The following is a 21542-nucleotide window of genomic DNA, read 5'->3' on the forward strand; positions in this document are numbered from 1 at the left end:
ACAGGCACTCTCACACCCTGAGTCACACACCCCGACTGAGTCACACACCCCGACAGGCACACTTGCATACTCTGACAGGCCCACTTGTGTGCCCCAACCGACTCACACACCCCGACAGGCAAACTCGCACGCCCCGACTGAGTCACACAGCCTGACAGGCACACTTGCACACCCTGACAGGCTACACTCGTGTACCCCGACCAGCACACACCCCAACTGATTCACACACCCCGACAGGCACTCTCACACCCTGAGTCACACACCCTGACCGAGTCACACACCCCGACAGGCACACTCACACCCTGACCGAGTCACACACCCCGACTGAGTCACACACCCCTACAGGCACACTCACCCTGACCGAGTCACACACCCTGAGTCACACACCCCGACAGGCACACTCACCCTGACCGAGTCACACACCCCAACTGAGTCACACACCCCGACAGGCACACTCACCCTGACCGAGTCACACACCCCGACTGAGTCACACACCCCGACAGGCACACTCACACCCTGACCGAGTCACACACCCCGACTGAGTCACACACCCCGACAGGCACACACCCTGACCGAGTCACACACCCCGACTGAGTCACACACCCTGGCAGGCACACTTGGGTGCTCCAACTGATTCACACACCCCAACAGGCACTCTCACACCGAGTCACACACCCCGACTGAGTCACACACCCCGACAGGCACACTCACACACCCTGACCAGGTCGCACACCCCGACAGGCACAGCTATGCACCCTGACCAACTCGCACACCCCAACAGATGGACTCCCACACCCTGACAGACTAAGTGATGTTAGAAATTTCATCCCAGAAAATGCATAAAACTGAACAATCTTCCCAAGTAAGATGCACTACTGTATCAATAGATCAGTGGTTCTCAGGCTTGAGCACACGTCAGAATGTTCTGGAAGGTTTGTTCACGCTCACACTCCCGGCCCCTCCCTCTGTTCTGACCACCAGGCATTTCCACTGAGTCCTGGTGGTGGTGGTGCTGTGGGCAGAATGAGCCGGGCAGAGGGCTTGTGGCTTCTGGGCGCAGTTCTAACATTTCTTGCACTACTGAATGTTTGTGAATGTTCTGGAGTGTGTAGATTTCCTAGTAAAGTTAATTGGCCAATTAAATAAGTTCAATTAAACATGTTCCAACAGTGAATGTGCTCGGCTCCTAACCAAAAGGCTAGCTGTTAGAGTCCACCCAGAGGTGCCTCGGAAGAAAGGCCTGGCAAATTAAACGAATAATATTGTGAATAAGAATCAGCACAGAGCTGGTTTCTGGGAGGCGGAGATCAAGTGTTTCTCCACTTTCCGACTTCTCCGCTTTCTTAGACTCCAGCTGCTCCTTCCTGCCCGGAACTTTCTGTGCTGAGCTCAGTACTTTGCTGCAGCGTCGCAGGGAACTCAGACTGTCCCTGTGGTTGTGTGGTCTATTAGGGTGAAGGATGCAACTCAGAAGTCAGGAAGTCACTGGGGAGCAGCGTGGACAGGCGCATACGGCAGAGGGAGGCGGGGGAGGCTGCCCTCCAGGAAGCTCGCCTCCAGGATTCTCGTCCTCAGGAAGCTTGGAGGGGCCTCGGGTTCCGCCTCACCAGCTCCTGCGCCTTCACACAAACCTCAGTTGTGACCAGTGCAGCACAGCGGGGCTGGGGTCACTCTGAGCCCATAGACCACCCGGGCCTTTGGCCGTGGCTCTCTTACACGGCTAACAGCCGGAGGGTCATGCCCCCTGCCCGCACATTTGTCCGTAACTCAGTCGTGTGTCAGTGCGCATCTTTGTCCCATCAGTCCATTGTATCGTAGGGCAGAAACTCTCAGGGCGGGCCCCTCAGGCCTGCGGCAGGCGTCCATCTGCCGCCCATCTGACCTGGTCAGCTGCCAGAAGTCGCCTCAGCTTTACCTTTCTGGCGTCTGATGAAATTTAGCCGAGAAGGTTATTCCCTTGCTCTGGGCTGCCCTTGAGGCATTTACACACTGGTGGGTTTCCCTGCTGCATGGCCCATTCACTCATTCCTTTACCTTCAGCTGCTACTGCTCCTTCCTTCCACGTGTCATTCATTTTTACCCCAACTTTTCCACCTGGGGAAGGGCCGTCAGGTTCAGCGCTGTGCTGGCCTGGATGGCTGGTAGGGAGACCAGCCCAGCAGGCGCCTCCCCTCCGTCCACTCCATCCGTCCAGGGTGGGGTCCCACAGGTCCAACACCCACAGCGTCTCGACCGCTGGACAGCATTCGCTGCCGTCTGCTCCTGAGAAACCAGCCGCCGAGAACCCCGTGGAGCACAGTTGTGCTCTGACAGACGTGGGGTCGCTGTGACACAGATGGGCAAGGATGTCATGTCCGTGCGGTTTGGTTTTGTACTCTGCCTCATGGTTCTGGTGGAGGGGACTTGTTCAGAGCCCCGGCGCATCTGCGGGATCCACTGGGATGCTTTGGGGCGAGTTTTATCCAGGGGGTACGTACATTAAGGCTTCTGCTCTTGGTGTGGTTTATTCATCTAACACAAAGGTGCTGGGCTCGTGGTGCTGGTCGCCAGCCTCGGGTCTGTCGATGCTAACCCTGTGCTCCAGCCTTGCCGCTTCCTTAGCCGCGTGCAGCAATGATAGCGCCCACTTCCGTGTGTGTGTTCCTCTTCCCAGTGCTGGTGCTGGGTCAGCATTTCAGCATTACCCTTAGCAGAGCTCAGGTGGCTTTCGCTGGAGGGCATCGTGGTGGCGGGGAGCAGTTGCAGTAATTGTAAGAATGTCCATCGTTGACATGTAGGGCTAGGTAAGTCAGAGGGTGCTGCATCAAGTGAGGGCTGAACAGTGACTCTGTTTGCACAGTTCACTGTGTTTCTGTAAACGTGAAGAGTGTCCTGACATCTGTCTTCAGTTGCGTTCCTTCATGGAGGAGTGCTGGCTTCTCGTTCATTTTACTAACGACAGATGACTGACTTCTATTTTCATAAAGAAAAAGACCTGAAACACGGGGTGCGTTCCTGACCTGGCCTTAACAGTGAGCTGGGTGTCCTCCGACATGGTCATCTGCAGGCTGAGGCTCCCTGCCGAGACCTGTCTGGTGACGTGAGGGTCAGCAGGCGTGGTGGCCAAGTGCCCAGTGCCCCTGCAAACCAGGTCCACATAGGGAACTCTGGAGACGGGCGAGGCCAGGGCTCCCTGGGGGCCAGTGGGCATCCCCCACGCGCAGAGGGACAGCGGGGGCCGTGGAGGCTGCTCGCTTGCTCCAGCGCCTGGTGATGTGGCTCTGACCGTTTGTCCTTACATGTCCACTGTCACCGTTGCAGCCTGAAGCGTGCCAGTTCTCTGAACGTTCTGAATGTGGGCAAGGCAGCCGGAGACCGTTTCCAAGTAAGAGCCCGCCCTGTCCTGGTCGCCTTCTCCGGGAGCTGGGGCCCACTGTCCTCTCAGCAGAGTATCTCTGACGGCAGACAGATAGCCATAATAATGCCATTTTAGTGTTTTGCATCAGATATTGCTATACTCGTGGACAAACATTCTTAGTATATTAATGACCTTTAAAGTAGTCTGACCTAATTAAAAAGTGAAGTATTCCGATAAAGTAGAATAAAGCTTGACCGATGATTAATCTGTGTGACTTCAGCCTCTGGTAAGTTCCAAACTAACCCTGTCCAGTCAGGCTGTTCAGAGTGTGACTAACAGTGACTAATACACTCTGACACTCAAATCTTTAGCACTTTGTCAGATTGTCCACGTCTCAAACATGTCACGTTGGTTTGTTTCACCTTCAAATTTAAAACGTTGGCATCATATTCTCCATCAAAAACGGCCTTTTTGATTTTCGTTTCTTCTGAACATTCGGTGTGGCTCCTGGAGACTGCTCCTCGGAGGCCTGGGCCAGCCGTGACCCCATTGCCCACCACCGTGCCCAGTCTGCAGCAGGCAGCTTGTGCTCACACCGGGGGCCTCCCTGACGTTTAGTTACGGGGCCCGCACTGCCCTCCCGGCCCCAGGCTGCCTGGCTGCCACACCTCATGAGCCCCCACCTTCCCAGATGCCCACACGCAGCGACTGAAACGTGTCCCCATCACCGAGGGCGGAGGCGCACATCTGCCCCCACCCTGCCCATCGCCTGCAGCCCGAGAAGTTGAGAGGTGGCGCACACTAGGTGGTGCCCTCTGAGCTCCCTCGGTGAGGATGACCTTTTGTTCTGAAAAGGCCGTAGTTGGCACATCCCCTCTTCTGGGGTCCACCTGTCAGTGTTGGTACTCAGGAGCCACTTGAACTTGCTCCTCCGAGGTCCCGTGTCAAGTGTCATTTTCCGTTTGTTTTTCCATGCAGGAACGAGATAATTGTCTGGCAGATTCACGAGCTCTGAGCGCCAGCCACTCTGACCTGGCCTGCTGAGGGTCCGGCCAGAGCTAGATAGACCCTGAGACCCAAGAAGCGCCAAGACCCCCAGCCCTGCCCAGCCCCTCATTCTGCATAGGAGCCGCTAGCCTGGCCTCCCCGCCACGGACGCGCCTCCTTTTCTAGACAGTGATGTCCACCGCCACTGGACGCTGCACCTGTGCCCCTGGATCTGTTAGCCCTTCTGCAGCTTGGGGCGCGAGGGCCAGCCAGGGCGTGGTGCCCGGGCACTGGGCAGTCTCTGCACGCTCAGATCTGCCGGCTGCTCACGGACGCGCGCTCACTTTCTGCCATGACGCCAAAATCGATTTTAAGTTTTAATGGTATAATAGACTATCAATTAAGAATCCAGACTCTTAAGCTACACCCTTTTAGAATGACAAATTAATGATCTGAGGCAGTGACACCTGAAATGTAGAGGGAAGTGCTTGGTTTAAAGACGGGAGGAAGGAGTTAGCATCCTGCCGGGCGTCCTCGCATCTCCGCCTCTGCTGGATGCGCTCGCTGTCCCGTTTAGAGCTGGACGTGCCCGGGCCCCGCGCCCACACCCTGCACCCACCCATGGAGCGGGTTTCCCCTCTCCTTCGGCTCCTGTATGCTAAGTTTGTGGAGATTGTGTTTTACTTTTTAGTTTTTTCTTTGTAGTGTTAAGTAGCACAGGGTGGATTTTGACAGGATGTTTCCACATCCGTCCTGTAGCATCATTTCTGTAAGAAAGACTGACGTGCAGGTGAGGGGACTGTGACGTGGGTTACAGCTGCGGAGAGGACCAGGAGCTAGACTGAGCTCCAGTCCTGAGGCTGCAGCCCTCAAGGGGACACGAGGTCTGAGCTGTGGTCAGTCTGCACAGAGGTGGCACCAGGGCCCCTCGTGAAGTGGCCCTTCCCAGGCTAGAGCAGGTGGCGCTGCAGCCCGTGCTCACGCCTCTGCTTCCAGCTGCCGTCCGCTCGCCTCTCAGGCCGCACATGGCGCACGCTGGCCTGCGCTCCTGCGGCCCTTGGGTGACCCCCGGCAGGGCCTGGGCTTGGGGCCAGGGTGCTGGAGACGGCGCGTCCCACCAGGGCTTTGCTTTAGAGGGTCCACGTAGTTCAGTGATGTCCCGTCGTAGGCTGCGTGTCCTGGGGGGAGGGGGTGCTGACGACACAGCTCCCCGCACACCAGAAACTCACTTTCTAAATACTTTTCGCGAGACGCTGACAACATCGATGGCTCACGAGAAGACACCAAAAGAGAAAAAAGAGTCACCCCTCGGTGACGCTGGGGCGCCGTAAAGGCCACCCTTAGGAGCGGGTGGCTGGGGGTGCCTGCCACAGTGACGACCACAGAACCCCACCTCCACGTCTGAGAAGCTGACGCGACGTGTTTGAGACCCGCTTTCCCTGAGTGACAGTCCTCTCTGGAGAGTAAAGACGGGGCTGGGCAGAGGGCTGACTTCCCAGCTCCCACAGTGATGAGAACAGCCAGCGCTTAGCAGTGGTCCTGACCCACTCTGAGCCCTGGCCAGCTCCCCGAGTCATGAGCTGTCTCTGCTGCCGCTGTGAGGCCCAGCCAAGAGACAGCCTTGTTTCAGAAAGGAGGTGTGACTCGGGGTCCCTGGGGGCCTGTTTCAGAGAGGGGGTGCTACGTGGGTCCCCGCAGTACTGGTTGTGCACTTGGATGGACGTGGAGGTGGCCCAGGTTGTAGCCTGCAGTCTGTAGCCTGGATGGAAACCTGAGAAGAGCTGGGACTGGCTGTTCCCCCGGCCCCCCAGTCCTCCTGGTGAGGCCCCTTCACTGAGGCAGCACTGGTTTCTGCATAATTAGGGCACCCTGGTGGTGGACAAAGGCAGACAGACAAGCTTGTACAGGCAGGGGTGCTGACACAGCATGGGCGGGGGCACTGATGGAGGGTGTCAGTAGGAAGGTCCATTTTGTGGGGTGGAGTGGGGGCTTGGAGAGGGATTTTGGGGGTGGGACGTTTCTAGACCCTTCCTGCTGGGTCCCTGGCACAGGCTGTGGTGCCCCGCATGGGTGTTTACAGTATGGGAGGGAGTGCTCGGTCTTAGGTGTTTACAGTATTTGATGAACTCAGAGTTCTGGAATTTAAAATTCCTCTCACTTGTTTGGTCAGAAAGCTGCCAGGAATGTCATATTAGAAATCCAGAGTTTATAGGAAGATACATATGTTGCTAAGGATACAGAAGTTTACGGAGTTCTTGTTGTCCTAAGTTGCCATGGTTACGTCAGAGGGCACACTGTGCCTACGCACCTTCTGGTGGGTTCACATTCGCACTCAGGTTTGAGCAGTGCACGGACCTGACACTGGAGGACAAACAGCACTTACTGTTCAGTCAGCACCGCACGCACAGCACGGTCGGCTGACTGGACGCGTCATAAAGATGAGGGCTGGTTAGACTCGCTCCCCCAGCGGGGGGCTGGCGTCCTGTCAAGGTGCTGTATAAACGATGGGGAGTTACCCCAGGGATCATGGGCACGGCGTCCCTGAAGATGGGGCTGTGGCCGAGCCTCGGGCGAGTGGAGACATCAGGACGCGGCAGCACCGAGCAGGCCCGGTCTACCTGCCCGTCCGCCGTGGCCAGCTCCTTGGAGGGCCCCCCAGACGCAGGCCCAGGGACTGTCAGTGCTGCTGAGATGGCTCTGTCTGCTGTCCCTGGGCCTGGGGGCTCCCGGGAGGGTCTACTGAACACTGTCTGGGAGCTGGGGTCTTACTTCCTAAAATGGTGGCGTGACTCACTTAGAAAATTACTGTTGTTTACATTTAACTACAAAAATAAAGTGTTTATTTCCCGCTGCGCAGCCCCTGCCCCTCCGTAGAAGACTTTTGTAAGGTCCAGCCCAGGGACATTTTCCCGTCTTTACACTGGTGACCGAGTCTTCTCAGGGTCGTAGACCCCTTTGCAAACCTGACGGGAATAAGTGGACCCTCCAGGCCTAGAAAGATGCAAACGAAACCTGTGCACCTTCGCGGCCCCCAGTGCCAGCCCAGGGTGAGAACCACTCTGCACACTCGTCTGACCCCCGCACCAGCCAGGCCTCCGAGTCTCGTCACAGCGGGGGAGGGCGGCTAAGACACATGACTGTTCTGTGCCTCGGTTTCCCTGTCTGAAGATAGGTAACAGTTCCTGCTTCCAAGGGGCGTTCTGAGGGGGCGCGAACCAGTGACATGAGTCTCCCCAGTGGGAGCCGTGCTTGTCGTCTGACACCCCTTGGGGATGTGGCCCAGACGAAGCAGGCAGCGTACTGCGGGAGGGTCCCACTGTCCGTCTGACCAAGGTGCAGTGGCTGGTCCTCAGGGCGGCTCTGCCTGAGTGGACGTGGTGCCAGGCTCCGGGGAGGCGCTGAGGACAGCCGGGCGGGAGGGTCGCCTGTTTTAGAACAGGCCAGCTGACTGGCCTGCCTTCCACACGCCGGGACACATGGCCGCTGTCCAGCCTGGGCAGGTGGCAGAGGTGACAAAGCAAAACAGACCCCTCCCGACCCGACAGCCACGGTCGGCTGTACTCCTGCCTGTTCCGCCGGGACACCCCAGCTCTGTTCTGGTACCCACCCTGCCTCCAGTCTCTGGGTGCAGCCTGTGCGGAGGGGGTGGGGGGGGTGGGGTGAGGATGGTGGCCATGTTCTGACAGCACCCCGCTGCAGCCCACGTGGTGGCAGGGCAGGCTGGGCCAGGAGACCCCGGGTGACCTGGGGGTGCTGCTCCTGGGCTGGTGATGGAGACAAAGCTGCTTCCTGTGAGGCCCCTGGGGACGGGGTTCCCACAGAACCTGCACTGTCGCTGTAGGAGCCCTCCTGAGGCTGAGTCCTGGTGGATCCCTGTGTCTCCCGTGGCAGTGGGTGGATGTGCACGTGGCCAGCCACCCAGCTCTCGGCCATGGGGTTGCCTACGTGGTCGTGGCCTTCCTTCCTGTGGAGGAGATGGAGCGGCTTTTGGCACAAGGAGAGGTCGTAACTGTCCCCAGGGGACAATGGGTCAGAGCTTTAGGTCTTCAGTCCCCCGAGGAGACATGCGAGCCTCAGGACCTGGCCAGGCGGACATTGTGTCAGCAGGACTTGGTCCCTGGCGTCCCCCGCACACCGTCTGCGCTAATGATGTAGGAACACGAGGTGGGGGGCAGGTGGGGTGCGAAGACCACCCGCAGGGTGCGGGCCGGCGGGCCAGGCGGTGCCTCCTCGCTGTGAGCGCGCTCGGTCGTCAGCCTCATCAGGAGCTGGTTGGACCAGGTGGTCCCCAGGGCCGGAGAGACCCGCTCGTCTGAGAAGCTAAGTCAGAAAGCAGGCGACCGTCACTCACAGAGAAAGCAGGGTCCCCGCACCGGGCCCCTGTGCCCCTGGGGCTAGGACTCACCCTTGCGGCCCAGCAGGCCCCCGCTCATCCATCGTCTCTGTGACCTGGAAGATGAGCCAGGCATCTGAGCCATGCTGCCCCCAGCCCAGCCGGGGACCCAAATGGCACTGGGGTGTTGGGGGGAGGGGGCACCTGGTTGATGCAGAGCACAGGGGTCTGGAAGGTGCAGCTCAGGCGGCGAAGCGTGGCCCCGAGCGTCTGGAGGTGGCGAGCCCTGGTGGCCGAGGCCTGGCTGTCGAATTCACAGCGGAATGGGGCGGCCACCGAGTCCAGCACCACCAGGCGGGCCATGCCGCGTGCCAGCAGGACAGGGATCCGCCGGCCCACACACTCCAGCAGGGCGTCCTGGGGGTCGGGGGGCCAGGTGAGGCTGTGGCCCTCCACCAAGTGGCCAGCAGCCTCTGGTCCATGTGGACCCTGTGCTGTCCTTAGGAAGGGCCCCAATCATGCGAGTGCCGGCACCCCCCGGCACCCCCCCCCCGCCGCGGACAGAGTCACAGCCTCTTTGTGCCACCCACCCACCCTGCGGTGGACACAGCCACGTCACTGAGCGGACCCCTGGGCCCTTTGTGAGCTCAGCACCCCCTACGGAGGTCCCATGGCTGGCCTGGAGCCTGCGGGCTGCCCGGGTCCGGCTCGCCACACCCCCGGGGGCCCCTCCTGGCCATCTCCCTCCAAGGCTCCGAGTCTGGCCTATACCCCCAGCCTCTCCCCACCCCACGAAGAGTCTGGGGTCCCTCCCAGTCAGACCAAGTGGGGTGGGATGGCCCCACCTCCTGCTTCCTGAGCAGCCTGAGAAGCCACCCGCTGAGGGATGGAGATGGACATTGTCCTCCGGGTCCACCCAGGCTGCTCTCTGGAGAGCAGAACTTGGCGGAGCTGGGTGGTCGGGGAGGGGCCCTGGGTCGGGGACCCCGAGCTCTGTCCTGCCTGGAGACGGACCCCCACGGTCCCCGAGGTCAAGGCGCTCCCCCGTTTGCAGCACGGGTGGGTACCCAGCCATGGGCAGCACGTCCTAAGTGCCGGCTCTTGAGTGTCTGGTTCAGCTCCTGAAGGGAGGCCATCTCTGCTTCACCCCCAGGGCATCTCCAGCGGAAAACGACAGCGGCAGCAGCGGCCTGGAAGACGCTGGCTTTAACGTGAGTGCTGCACGCCCCTCACCCTGGGGAGGCGGGGCACGCGGGGACGGGAGTACCCGAGCTGAGCAGGGATGACCACACCTGGCCACAGCCCTGCATCTGATGTCGGGGGGCACGCTAGGGAGACGGGGCAGGCAGTGATGGTGCCCGCTGGCTACAGGGTGGGGGTGATGGTGCCCGCTGGCTGCAGGGTGGGGTCTGGAGTGGTCCTAGTGAGGGGTGTTCCCTGCAGAGGACCCCGTGCTCATGAGGAGTCTGGGGCCACAGGGTGGTGGGGAGCGGTGGGCACCCCCGGCTTTTGGCTGCAGGAAAACCATGGGCCATTACACCATGCTGTCTCGGCCACAGCAGGGCTCACTCGCTACAGACACGGGGAGTGGGCTGCGGGAGAGTGACCTGCCCTGGACCTGCACACCCAGCCCTCAGCTCCAGGGAGCTCACACCTCCCAGGGGAGAGCAGAGCAGAAAGTCAAACCCACCAGCAGCCTGGCGGCCCGGCCTGACCACTTGTCCTCTCTTTCAGTGATCCCGCTCTGCCCCAGGATGGCGCTGTGTGTGCGCAGCCTTGGGCCTGTGACAGCTGGGGGCACAGCCACCACTGAGGCTGGGAGGCCGAGAGCCCGGGCCGCGTTCTGAGGGCCTCTCCCGTGTCTACTGCCGTGAGCGCATCACTGAGAGTAGTCAGACACCTGGGGCCAGCCCTCCCCTGGACCCCTGGCTGTGGGGTGAAGATGGGCATGGTGCTGGGGACCAAGGTGGCCTGTGCCTGCTCCATCCCCACTGTGTCATGTGTGATAATGTATTTTACTGTACACTGTTTAAAAATTAAAAGTTTCTATGCCCTAGCCTTCATGTGAGATTCTCTGTGACAATTCTCAGACACGGGATGGCGTGCTCAGGCGCTGGGGACAGGGCGCCGGACTCGCTGTACTGGTTTGTTCTCAAACTTGCCATTTTTCCCTTGAATTCTCCCGGTTTGTTACTCTTTTCTCTACGGAGTAACCATCTCTTTAATCTGTAAGTCCGACCAGCTCCTGCCCAGCTGGACACCCTCCCCCGCCGTCCGTCCGTCCACAGGGAAACGACCTGCTTCCAGGTCTGGGCGGCCCTTGCAGAAGGAGGTGGGCGGTGGGCTGGGGGCCTGCTCAGAGGGGCTGGTGGGCTCGGGCGGGGCAGTGTCCCATGAGCGAGGGGGCGCCTGTGCCTGAGAAGGCTCCACCTGAGGCAGTGGACACCCAGAGAGGCTTCTCCCCCAGGACAGGAGCCCAGAGTGCAGCCCTGCACCCTGGACGTGTCATTTCCGGGGCTTCCACCACGGCGGGGGGAGGGAGGACAGAAGGTGGGGGAGCTCGTGCAGCCCGGGCCTTTCAAGGGGGCAAGGGGCTTGCACGGGTGTGGGGAGACGTGTCAAGAGGCCCTGGTGCCCAGGGGACCCTGCTGCCCTCCTGGACGCCTCTGCTCCTCCCGTTCCTCCCCCCGACGCCTCTGTCCCCCCCGCCCCCCCCGCCAGACACCTCTGCCCCCACTTCCCCCAGGAGCGGGCTGCCAAGTCACACACAGGACACCCAGTTTCATGGGAATGTCATACCAGTGCTGACGTCACACTTGGCGGGTGTCCCCACTGGTGCCCTGCACAGTGCGTGGACTTGTGGGGAGACTCACCACATCAGCCACGTGCTCCACGAAGATCTGATCCCCGAATCTGATCTTGCTCAGCAGCTCCCCTGGTACATCCGTCCGCAGCTGCGGCTGGTGCACGATCAGCTGCTGCAGACGCCGGTCTGGGAAGACATCCTCCGTGCAGATGTAGACGGCCCCTGGGGGGGAAGGACGTGCTGACCTGCACAGACAGCCCGACCAGCTGCCTGACGCTGCCCGTCGGCGTCCTGCACCTCGGCCTGAGGCTGGCTGGTCTCTGGGGCCCCCAGTTCTCATGTCCCGGAGGTCTCCATGTCCGGCCCCGCCTGGAGCTTCACTCGGGGGGTAAGAACTGCCCTGGCAGCCGCGTCCCTTCCTGGCTGGCCCTGCAGACGTGGCTGACCCATCAGGAGGCACCTTGGTCCCCAAACCTGCTGGCCAGGGCTGCTGTGTTCCTGCTGGCTGGGGGGCCGAACCGGAGGGTCCAGAATCAAACCGACGTCTGCACGAGGCCTGGCCCCACGCATACCCTGTGGGGCCCTCTGTCCCATCAGCCGTCTGCCGGACGGCACTGTCTCTCCCTGCAGTTCAGGCGGAGGGGCAGCTCTCAGGTGGCCTGGTCCCCTGGAAAAGGTGGGCAGTGGGTGCTTGGCCAAGCTGCAGCAGGAGGATGGTGTGTGGGCACAGGCTGCCACCACCAGCTCCTCACGGCCACTCTGTGGGGTCAGCTGATGACCCATTTCCAAGGCCGCATCCCCGTCCACCCAGGACCGGCCAGTGGGGGTGCTGGGCACCCATGGGGAGGCGGTGCAAGTGTAGGGGGCTGTGATGCCGAGCGCAGCCCTGTGTGAGCAGACCTCATGGAGTCCTCCCACACTTCTTCCCTAAACCCACTGCCGGCGTGTGTGGCGCATGCCAGTGTGGGGGTCAGTGAGCAGAGAGGACCAGCCTGGGGGACACGCAGCCTCAATGCGTACACAGGTGGGGTCCCAAACGGAGCTCCCCAGGGCACCCGCGGCAGCTGGCTGGAGTTCAGTGACAAATGCAGGAAGCAAAGCCAGGCCCGTGACGGCGAGGGGAAGGCTTGACTGGGGCTGGGACTCGGGGCCGGGATCCAGCCCACTTGGTCCACTGCATGGGGCTTCCGTCTGGGAAGTGAGTTGGGCCGGAAGCTGGAAGCGACCTTTAGTGAGTGAGGCAACAGGAATCACACGTCAGGGCCAGTGAACATCAAGGTCACTGAACATCAGGGTCACTCAGCGTCAGGGTCACTGAGCGTCAGGGTCACTTAGCATCGCAGTCACTGAATGTCGGGGTCACTGAACGTTGGGGTCACGGAACGTCAAGGTCACTGAACGCCAGGGTCACTGAGCGTCAAGGTCACTGAACGTCGGGAAGCCAGGGAGCAGCCGAGCACCAGGCTCACGGGGCCGTCCCTCCACGCTGTAGCAACTCCTTGAATTTTAACCTCGAGAGGCCCAGCCGGCGCCTGGAAACCTCCCTCTGGAGAAGGAAGCCTCCTCGCACCTTCACTTCCAGAAGCCCACAGAGCCCTGAGGAGGGCGGCCAGCTGCCCCAGGAAACACTGCAGGTGTGCACAGCCTGTCTCCCCCGCCCCCCATCCCCAAAAAAGAAAGTTACCGTCTTTCCTCGGAAGTTTCTGGCTCTGTAACCAAATGGTTTGCAGGTGAGTGCTGGGGGTGCATGTGTCGGCATGTGTGAGCACGTGCGTGTGTATACCTGCACATGTGCGGGCATGTGTGAGCACGTGAGCGTATCTGCATGTGTGTGAGCATGTGAGTATACGTGCACGTGTGCGGGCCCGTGTGAGTGCATGTAGGTGCTCATGCGTGCATACGAACATGTGTGCAGGCACATATATGTGCACGTGTAAACGTGTAGGTACATGTGTATGTCAGCATGTGTGCACATCTATGCGTGTGGGTGCATGTACGCGTGTGGGTGCATGTGTGAGCGTGTGGGTGCATGTACGCGTGTGGGTGCGTGAGTGCATGTACGCGTGTGGGTGCGTGTACGCGTGTGGGTGCGTGTTGATGTGCGTATGGTGCGTATGTAGTGTGTGTGCGTGCGCATCCGTGCATGTGAGCGTTTGTAGGTGTGTGCGTGCGTGCGTGTGTGAGTGTGCATATGTGTGTTTATGTGCACAACTCAGCTTGCGTACGTGCTGCAATCCCGCGGGTCAGCCCCATGTGCCCGCCCGAGTGGGTGCTCGGCCCTTTGTGCTCAGTGGTGACCGGCTCCGCTGGCTCCATGGACGGGGAGAGGCCTGGTCAGGGGGAGGTCAGTGTCCTGAAGACGGACCTCACCAGCCCCGGCTTCCGAAAGGCCCCGGCTCTGTGCCCAGCCTCTTCCCCCCATTCTGGGGGAAGGAGAGAAATGGGGGTCTCTGAACACAGACCCCAGTGCCGACCACCACCGCAACCTTCACGGGAAGCGGCCCAAGGACAGAGCAGGTGCGCCGGGATCCCTGAGAGCTGCTGAGTCAGGACCCCCACCCCCACCCCCACCCCCTGGGGGGGAGCGGGCACTCACCAGCCTCCAGGCCGCCATGCTGCCGCGGAAGCTGCACAGCCAGGCAGAGCTGCAGGGCCAGCTGGGTCTTGCCGGCAGAGCTGCGTCCGGCCAGCTCAGTGATGCCATCGAGAGGCAGGCCGCCTCGGAGCAGGCGGTCCAACACAGGGCAGCCCAGGCTCAGGCGCTGGTGCTGCCCAGGGAACTGCGCCTTCTGCTGGTACACCTGGAGTGCTGTGGGCGGCAGAGGGGGCATCAGGCGCCACTGGACCTTGCGGGCTGCTGTGAGCCAGGTCGGTGGGGGTGGGAGGGGAGAGGAGAGGCACCCCAGGGAAGCATGAACATGTGTAAAGATAGCCCACCTGGACCTGCACGATTGAAGGACTCCCCAGAAACCCCCACACAATGTACAACTGGATGCTCTTCTGAGAAATGAGGCTCCCCAGTGCCAGGAGGGGCTGTGGGGAAGAGGCCCTGGGGACCCCCGACGGTGGGTGGCTGGAGTGTGGAACGGGGCTGGGGGGCAGCACTCTGACAGTCTCACCCTCTGCCGCCCCCATTGTGAGCGCGGCTGAGTGGGCTTTAAGGGGCGCCGCGACCCTGACACGCAACGCAGAGACTCAGAAGCCAGACACACCCTGCAGCAGGAGCCCTGCCGTCCACCCTGGGGGACCCACAGCTGCCCTGCACATGCTGCTTCCCTAGGCCGAGGGGCAGCGCCACGGGCTCTCCCAGACTCGGGGGAGTGGGGTCACGGTATGTGCATACATGCATATGTGCACACATGTACACACGTGTATGCAGACACACATGCAGCTCTGCTAGTTAGCAGTCTGCGGCAGACTGTTCTAGAAGGCCCGAGGTCAGAGCCTCCTCCTGTTCAGCCTGGACACCGTGGGGTGGTGAGGTCACAGGTGAGGCTGGCAGAGTGCTTGGTGAGCCACCCCAGGCCAGGAGAACCAGGCTCGCCCCACGTGGGCACCTCCTCGGGCGGCCCCCAGCTGTGCTCTGCCCAGTGCGTAAGCCACAGGTGCCTCGGCGTGACCCCGCTAGTCCAGGTGTCCTATGGACGGTGGGCACCTACAGTGGAGGACCAGTCCCCAGGCCCGCTGGGGCCAGGCAGCCAACCCCTTCCCCTCCACTGCAGGCCAAGGCCCAAAGAGGGACTGGGGTTTCTCCCCACGGTGGTGGCCCCAGTGCAGTTATGTGCGGGCCCTGGGAGGCACCCACAGGTGGGTGGAGGTGACGGTGGAGGGGTGGGGGTTGGGGGTCGGCACGCACACCCAGTGATGGTAGAGAGGGTGGGGGATGGCGGTCGGCACCCACAGCAGCCCCGCCCTGGCCGAGCGGCTGCACCCACCTGTGAAGACATCGCTTCCCCGGAGGCACTGGGAAGCCGCCTGCAGCACCCGCCAGGCGTCGACGGCAGAGAGCCCAGTCAGCCGCTGCAGGTCTGGTCCAGAGAGACGCAGGACCTCCCTCGCTGACCGCAGCTGGGCTGAAAGCAGAAATAAGTGACACGGGAGACCGGCCCCCAGATGCGCACACAGCGATGATGAGAGCAGGGCTGGCTTTCGGCCCTTTCGACATTTTTACATGGATGATCCAGCGACAGAGGTCACACTCACCATGTTGTGTGACCTTCACCACTATCTGTTCCCAGCTTGTCATCACCCTTAACAGAGGCTCAGCGCCCCCCAAGCCACGACTCCGCTCCCCCATCCCCCCTGCATGGGGGGCTGGATCAAGTATGACCAACAGCACCTTTGAAACCTGGCCGCAAGAAGGGCAGGATGTGAGGCCAGGGCCGCGGTGGGGGGCAGGCTGGCTCGCCTGAGACACGTGCGACCTCGTCAGCAGCCGTGGACGCCAGCGGCCAGGCCAGCACCTCCCGGTGATGACAGGACAGCGCCAGCTACCCGCAGGCCCGCTGGACACGGCCAGCCACAGACAGGGCCTGCAGGGACACCGCCAGGCAAATACAAATGGGGGTGCTCCACCCAGCAGGCCTGTGTTCAGGCACAGCTAGAGGGCCAGCCTGGGGCCGAGGGGATGGGCCGCTGCGGGTCGCGACCGGAAGGGATGCAGAGCCCGGAAATGCAAACAAACACCAACTTACAAACACCAGCGAGATGGCCATTGGGGACGTTATGGGCTGAATGGTGACCCCCCAGAAAGAAATATGGAAGTCCTAACCCCTATACCTGTGGGCGTGACCCTGTGTGGAAACAGTCTTTGCAGATGTTATCAGTTAGGTTCACACGAGGTCACACTGGGTAGGGGGGTCCTGATGCCATGTGAGTGGGGTCTTTATAAAACGGGAGAAGAGGCACAGAGACAGGCAGTGGGCCGACAGCTCTGTGAAGATGAGCTGGGGCCACCAGAAGCCAGAGACTAGAAAGGATCCTCTAGGGAGATGCTGGAGGGGGCATGGCCCTGTTGATACCCTGAATTCTGGCCTCCAGAGCAGCAAGGGCATCAATTCCTGCTGTTGGAAGCCGCCCACGTTGTGGGGGTGTTATTGCAGCCCCAGGAAGCTCACGCAGGCGTAAAGAGAACAACAACAAGCTGGCATTGAAACAGACAGCAGCAGCTTGCAAGAGCTGGGTGGGAAGGATGACATGATTAGACAGCGGGAGGAATAAAGCCGCTGAAGGATTTGTATTTTGGGGAGGAGGATAAATAAATTTTAGGCTTGGATAAGTATATTACTTCCAAACTAGTAGAAAGAAATCAATATGCCCAACAATCCAAAAGAAGGCAAAACAATAACACACACGTGGAGGACAAGCAGCTCAGCACAGTATGGGACATTCAAACCCAAATCACGAGTAATTCAATTAGTACATACCCACTAACTGCTTTCGTTAAAAGACCCTCATCAGATAAATGCATAGAAAAAACCGTAAGTACTGATAACGCTCTTTAAAAAGATGCATAATTGCCTCCAGGAACAACTGCCTCCTTGGCCATGAGACCAGAAGAACCAGATGGTGCCCAGCTACCACTACTGAACATTTTGATCAAAGATTCCATAGAAAAACCCTGATCAAAAGGGGGAAAATGCAGAACAGAATTTAAAATTCTCATGGACTCTTGACTTTCTGGAGTCACAAAGGTTGGATGAACTTCTGAAACTACTGCCCTTAGATAATCTTTAAACCAAAAATACCCCCTGAAGTCTTCTTAAAACCAGGGCTGTGAACTGGTTCGAAAGGGTTCAGTCATGGCTGACAGAAACAAGGGCAGCGTACACCATCCTCCCTTCTAAGGAGCATTCTAGTTGTGCTTCTTCCAAGACAGATTTCTTCATTCTTCTGGCAGTCCACAGTATACTCAATATTCTTCGCCAACACCATAATTGTCCAGTTTTCACATACATACGAGGCAACTGAAAATACTATGGCTTGGGTCAGGTGCGCCTTAGTCCTTAAAGTGACATCTTTGCTTTTCAACACTTTAAAGAGGTCTTTTGCAGCGGATTTGCCCAATGCAATATGTATATAACTGATAGCACTGGTTAATCAAACACACAATAGGAACCCAGATGTGAATATAAAAAAAAACCTGTTAAAAAAACCCTCAAAAGTGGGGAGCAATTCCATTTCAGTCTTTAGATGACATGCATGTATTACCTTGATAACAACATAGAAGTATTTTTACATTTTAATATTTATATTGTATTTATGCTCATATATATTTATATACGTGCACCTGGAAATCCACTCTCGTACTGATTACAGCTAAGGAAACCCTATGGGTCAGTTCTGCTCTGTCCTGTAGGGTCGCTATCTGTCGAAATCGACTTTACGACACTCAACAACACATATAAGTATGGAGTCTCTGTGTGGTGCGAACGGTTAAGCCCATGGCTGCTAAGTGAAAGGCTGGAGGTTGGAGTCCACCCAGAGGCACCTCAGAAGAAAGGCCTGGTGATCTACTTCTGAAAAATCAGCCATTGTAAACCCTGTGGAGCACAGTGCTACTCTGACCTGCAGGGGGTTGCCATGAGTTGGAGTCGACTTGATGGCAACTCACTTTTTACATCTAAATGGATATGTTTATATATTTACATATTTTTGAAAATATAAGTTAAAGAAAAAAGGCAGCTGAGAAGCCTGCAGCACGAGCCAGCATCATGCAGGTGCCTGAGTCAAGTGTCTTTTCGGAGAGTAGGCAAAGGCGCGGATGCCAGGGCTCCGTTAGACTTGTCTAATATAAGGTGCATATATGGAGGTACGGATGCTTTACATGGTACGCGAATTTTATGTAAACATACATACCCTTCTTAATTGCTGCAATAATTCTTGGATTCAGGTCCAATTGATCCACATCCATTTCTTAGTGGCTGTCTGCAGAGATGAATAATTTCCTAGGACAGACAGAATGCGGACACGGCTCGCCCCAGGTCAGGCCCCTCGAGGGCAGCTGCGCACGTAGAGAAGTCACAGTGGCCTGTGGCACCCAGAGGCATGAAGCCCACACAGCAGGAATGGCGTTCGCCTCAAGTCCACAGTGCTGCTGGAGCAGCTCACATCTAAGCGTTCTGTCGTCACTTAGAAACCTGGACTCAATCCACATGTTCATGCGTTTGAAAAGCACCCCTCACCCCCGAAGGACAGCAGTGCCAGATGGCTGTAACATCTTGTCCTCTGCAGAAAAGACCAGAAGTAAGCGTGTCCCCGCCAGGGCAGCAGTGGCCCCCGGGCTTACCTCTCCTGGGCACGCGGGACGCTTTAGCGGCCCGTGATCCACGTGTTTTGGACTCTTGACTGGAGTACAGTTGCTTCTCCTGACATGGCCCCTGGGGTCCTGCAGGGAGTGGAGGAGGAGCTCTGACTTTGCAGGACATTTGCGGAAGCCACCCTTAGCGACTCTCGTCGACGCTCTCAGACTGTGCCTGGCGAGGCCCCAGGGGCTGTGCCTCCAAGCCCCCAGGTCCTCCACGTGGGGGACTAGCATGTGGGCAGCACACCCCTGGACGGCGAGCAGCAGCCCTTTCGCGGCCTGAGCCCTCAATGCAGTGGGAGGCACCAGAGGCCATCGGACTCAAGACAGGAAAACTGGGCATCCCCCTCCGCCCGCGGCTCCAAGCAGCCGCTCTGCATTCCCCTCACTGCCTCCCAAACCTCAGGGCCAAGGGTGGAGGGGGTGTGCGGGAACGCTGAGGCCAGCAGCCGCTGCAGCCAGACTCGGGTCAAGTTCCCGGCGCGAGGCCCCGTTCCCTCGGTGACTTGCAGAGTCCTGCGACCCTACCTCCAGGGAACATTCTGGAGGCATGGGCTTGAGGAGACTCTTCTTTGTAATGCTTAGAAGATAAGCTTGGATGATGTTACATTGTTTCTGAAATGCCAACCAGCCTACCCCACTCGCACCCACACACCCTCCAGTCTGCTCCCGAGAGGAGCCACTTGCAGAATCAGGTGACACAGGCTCAGCCACAGGGAGCACCCAGATGCCCAGACCCGGCCCTGCCGGCTCCAGGTCCAGAGCAGGGCCGGGTGGCAGGGGGAGGAGGCCGCAGAGCTGGCACTCCTGGGCAGACAGGCTCCTCTAACCACGTGCCTGCACCGCGGCTGCCGTGGAGAACACTGGCCTCCGAGGCTTCACCTCCCGCTCGCGTCACCCGGCTCCTGGGCCCACAGCCTGTGGGTTTCTGAGCCAGCTGGTGGCTTCCTGAGAATGGGGGACAGGGAGGTACCCCTAGCAGGATAAGTGTTGCCTCCAGGAGAAGCACCAACTTGTCAAAGGAAAGGCAGCTCTAAGTGGCCAGTTTCCAGAATGTGGGATCACAGAAGCCCTGACAAGAGGAGAGGGACTGGGGGTAAGCTCAGGGGGGCAGAGAACCACGGGGGGCAGAGAACCACAGGACACATTGCACCAGGGCTGTGCTGGGGGGCTCGGGCGGCAGAGGACCACGGGGTGCACTGCACCAGGGCTGCGCTGGGGGGCTCGGGTGGCAGAGGACTGGGGCATGTCACACCAGGGCCGCGCTGGGGGGCTCGGGTGGCAGAGGACCATGGGGTGCATCGCACCAGGGCCACACTGGGGGGCTCAGGGGAGCAGGACATGGCAGACTACAAATGATGGGGTTCCTAGCTCTGGAGGGCTGTGTGCAGAGTGTACCCTACTCTCCCCTGGGCTTGCAGAGGGCCCCCGGGCAGCAGGGTGGCCTCGGCTCTGGGGGTGACGGAGCAGCTCCAGCTGAGATCTTGGGCTGCATGTGGCTGGGAATGGGTCAGGGGCTGGCAGGGGGCAGCCACCACGGGGAATGGAAGCCAACTCTGATTCGGGCAAGCGGCTGGACATGAGGGCAGGAAACCTAGGAAGACCAGGGGTGACTGCAACCTGTCACACTGTGTGACGGATCACCCCAGACACCGGCACCCCTATCCTCTCGCCTCCCATGAGGAGCCTGTCCTGAGGGGCCAGGAGGAGGTGAGAGAGCTGTCCTCCACTGAAGAAAGGAGCCTTTGCCTATATGCTTCTTGACTCCGAACTGTACCGTTACTTCCTTCAACCATTCACCCGTAAGTATGGTCTGTGAGTTCTGTGCAGCCATTGCAACGGATTGTTGAACCCAGGAGAGCAGGGTGCCGTTGGAGGGCGGCTGGTCAGAACTGGTAAAAAGGGTTGGAGAGTGGAGGGATGTCTGACCTCTACCTCATGGGAATCAGCCTTGGGCTGACCTTGATTCGCACTACCCCCGCTAAAGTTTAGACAGGTTCTGATGCTACCATCAGTACCAGCAGGGTCCTGCAGCTCTACCAGCCTTTCCCCAAAACCACCAAAGACGGGAAAACGTCAGGGGCGAACACCTGTTAAACGTTCAGTGTGTTCCAGGGCCTGCCCTAGGCACTTGATGTACATGAAATCATTCAAAGCTTACCAGGACGCTATGCCGTCCCTTTTGCTAACAGGCAACGAAGCACAGAGTGGCTAAGTGACGAGCTTAGGTCACACAGCCAGAGAGGGAGCAGAAGGTTCCAGGGACTGTTGTGAGCATTTGGTGGGTGTCAACAGAGTCTGAGCTCTCGTTAGCGGCCTCATGTTGGGTCACCAAGTCCAGTGGGTCTGCTGGTCTCCCATCCTGCAGCACTCGGTCACCCAGAGGCTGACCGGCCCGGGGAGGGGGCGTTCCGTCCCTTTGGGGGCAGTCCAGTCTCAGGATTTGGCTTCTTTTCCCACTCCCCCATCCCAAGAACGGGCAGTGAGCCTCCCAGGCCCCCGGGGGACCCTCGACCACCTTACTCTCTCTTGGGCGGCCGTGTGGTCCTCCCCACGCCGGGGCCACCACTCGGGTTTCTCCACAACTGCCTGCCCGAGGCCCCGCCTCCTTGGCGTCTCAGGGCCCGGCTCTGTCCTTCTCAGGATCCTCCTCCTCTGCGGACCCCTTCTTCTTTCACCTTCTGAGCGACTGCGACCCCACCCCAAGGCTTTGATCACGCCCCATTCGCAAAGACCCCCGGCCTCGTCAGTGAGCTTCGGACCTGATGTCCGGCGG

At 59.4% G+C, this 21542-nt stretch overlaps 2 protein-coding genes across 6 annotated transcripts in view; one reads left to right on the forward strand and one right to left on the reverse strand.

Annotated features, from left to right (window-relative positions):
* LOC111818998 (kinesin light chain 2-like) overlaps positions 1 to 10707 on the forward strand; it is a 22442-nt gene extending 11735 nt beyond the window's left edge. For 2 of the 5 annotated variants that reach the window (XM_023731825.1, XM_023731826.1), the window contains exons 3-4: positions 3301 to 3364; positions 4316 to 7599. In XM_023731825.1, coding sequence (XP_023587593.1) covers positions 3301 to 3364; positions 4316 to 4381 — 130 coding nt within the window. In that variant the 3' untranslated portion in view covers positions 4382 to 7599. Of the gene's footprint in view, positions 1 to 3300; positions 3880 to 4315; positions 7600 to 9810; positions 9869 to 10391 lie in introns of those variants that run through there. The other 3 variants (XM_023731827.1, XM_023731824.1, XM_023731823.1) reach the window with 3 other exon arrangements.
* XRCC3 (X-ray repair cross complementing 3) lies at positions 8037 to 18376 on the reverse strand. The gene is made up of 7 exons (XM_023731819.1): positions 18322 to 18376; positions 15399 to 15536; positions 14060 to 14272; positions 11531 to 11685; positions 8862 to 9074; positions 8730 to 8773; positions 8037 to 8644 (listed from the first exon to the last, which is right to left on the reverse strand). Exons 1-7 carry the CDS (start codon positions 18374 to 18376, stop codon positions 8425 to 8427), a joined length of 1038 nt encoding a protein of 345 aa, XP_023587587.1. The 3' UTR covers positions 8037 to 8424.
* Positions 18377 to 21542: the final 3166 nt, after the last annotated feature.

This window comes from Trichechus manatus, unplaced genomic scaffold (assembly GCF_000243295.1).
Source record: "Trichechus manatus latirostris isolate Lorelei unplaced genomic scaffold, TriManLat1.0 scaffold00045, whole genome shotgun sequence".
Lineage (NCBI taxonomy): Eukaryota > Metazoa > Chordata > Mammalia > Sirenia > Trichechidae > Trichechus > Trichechus manatus.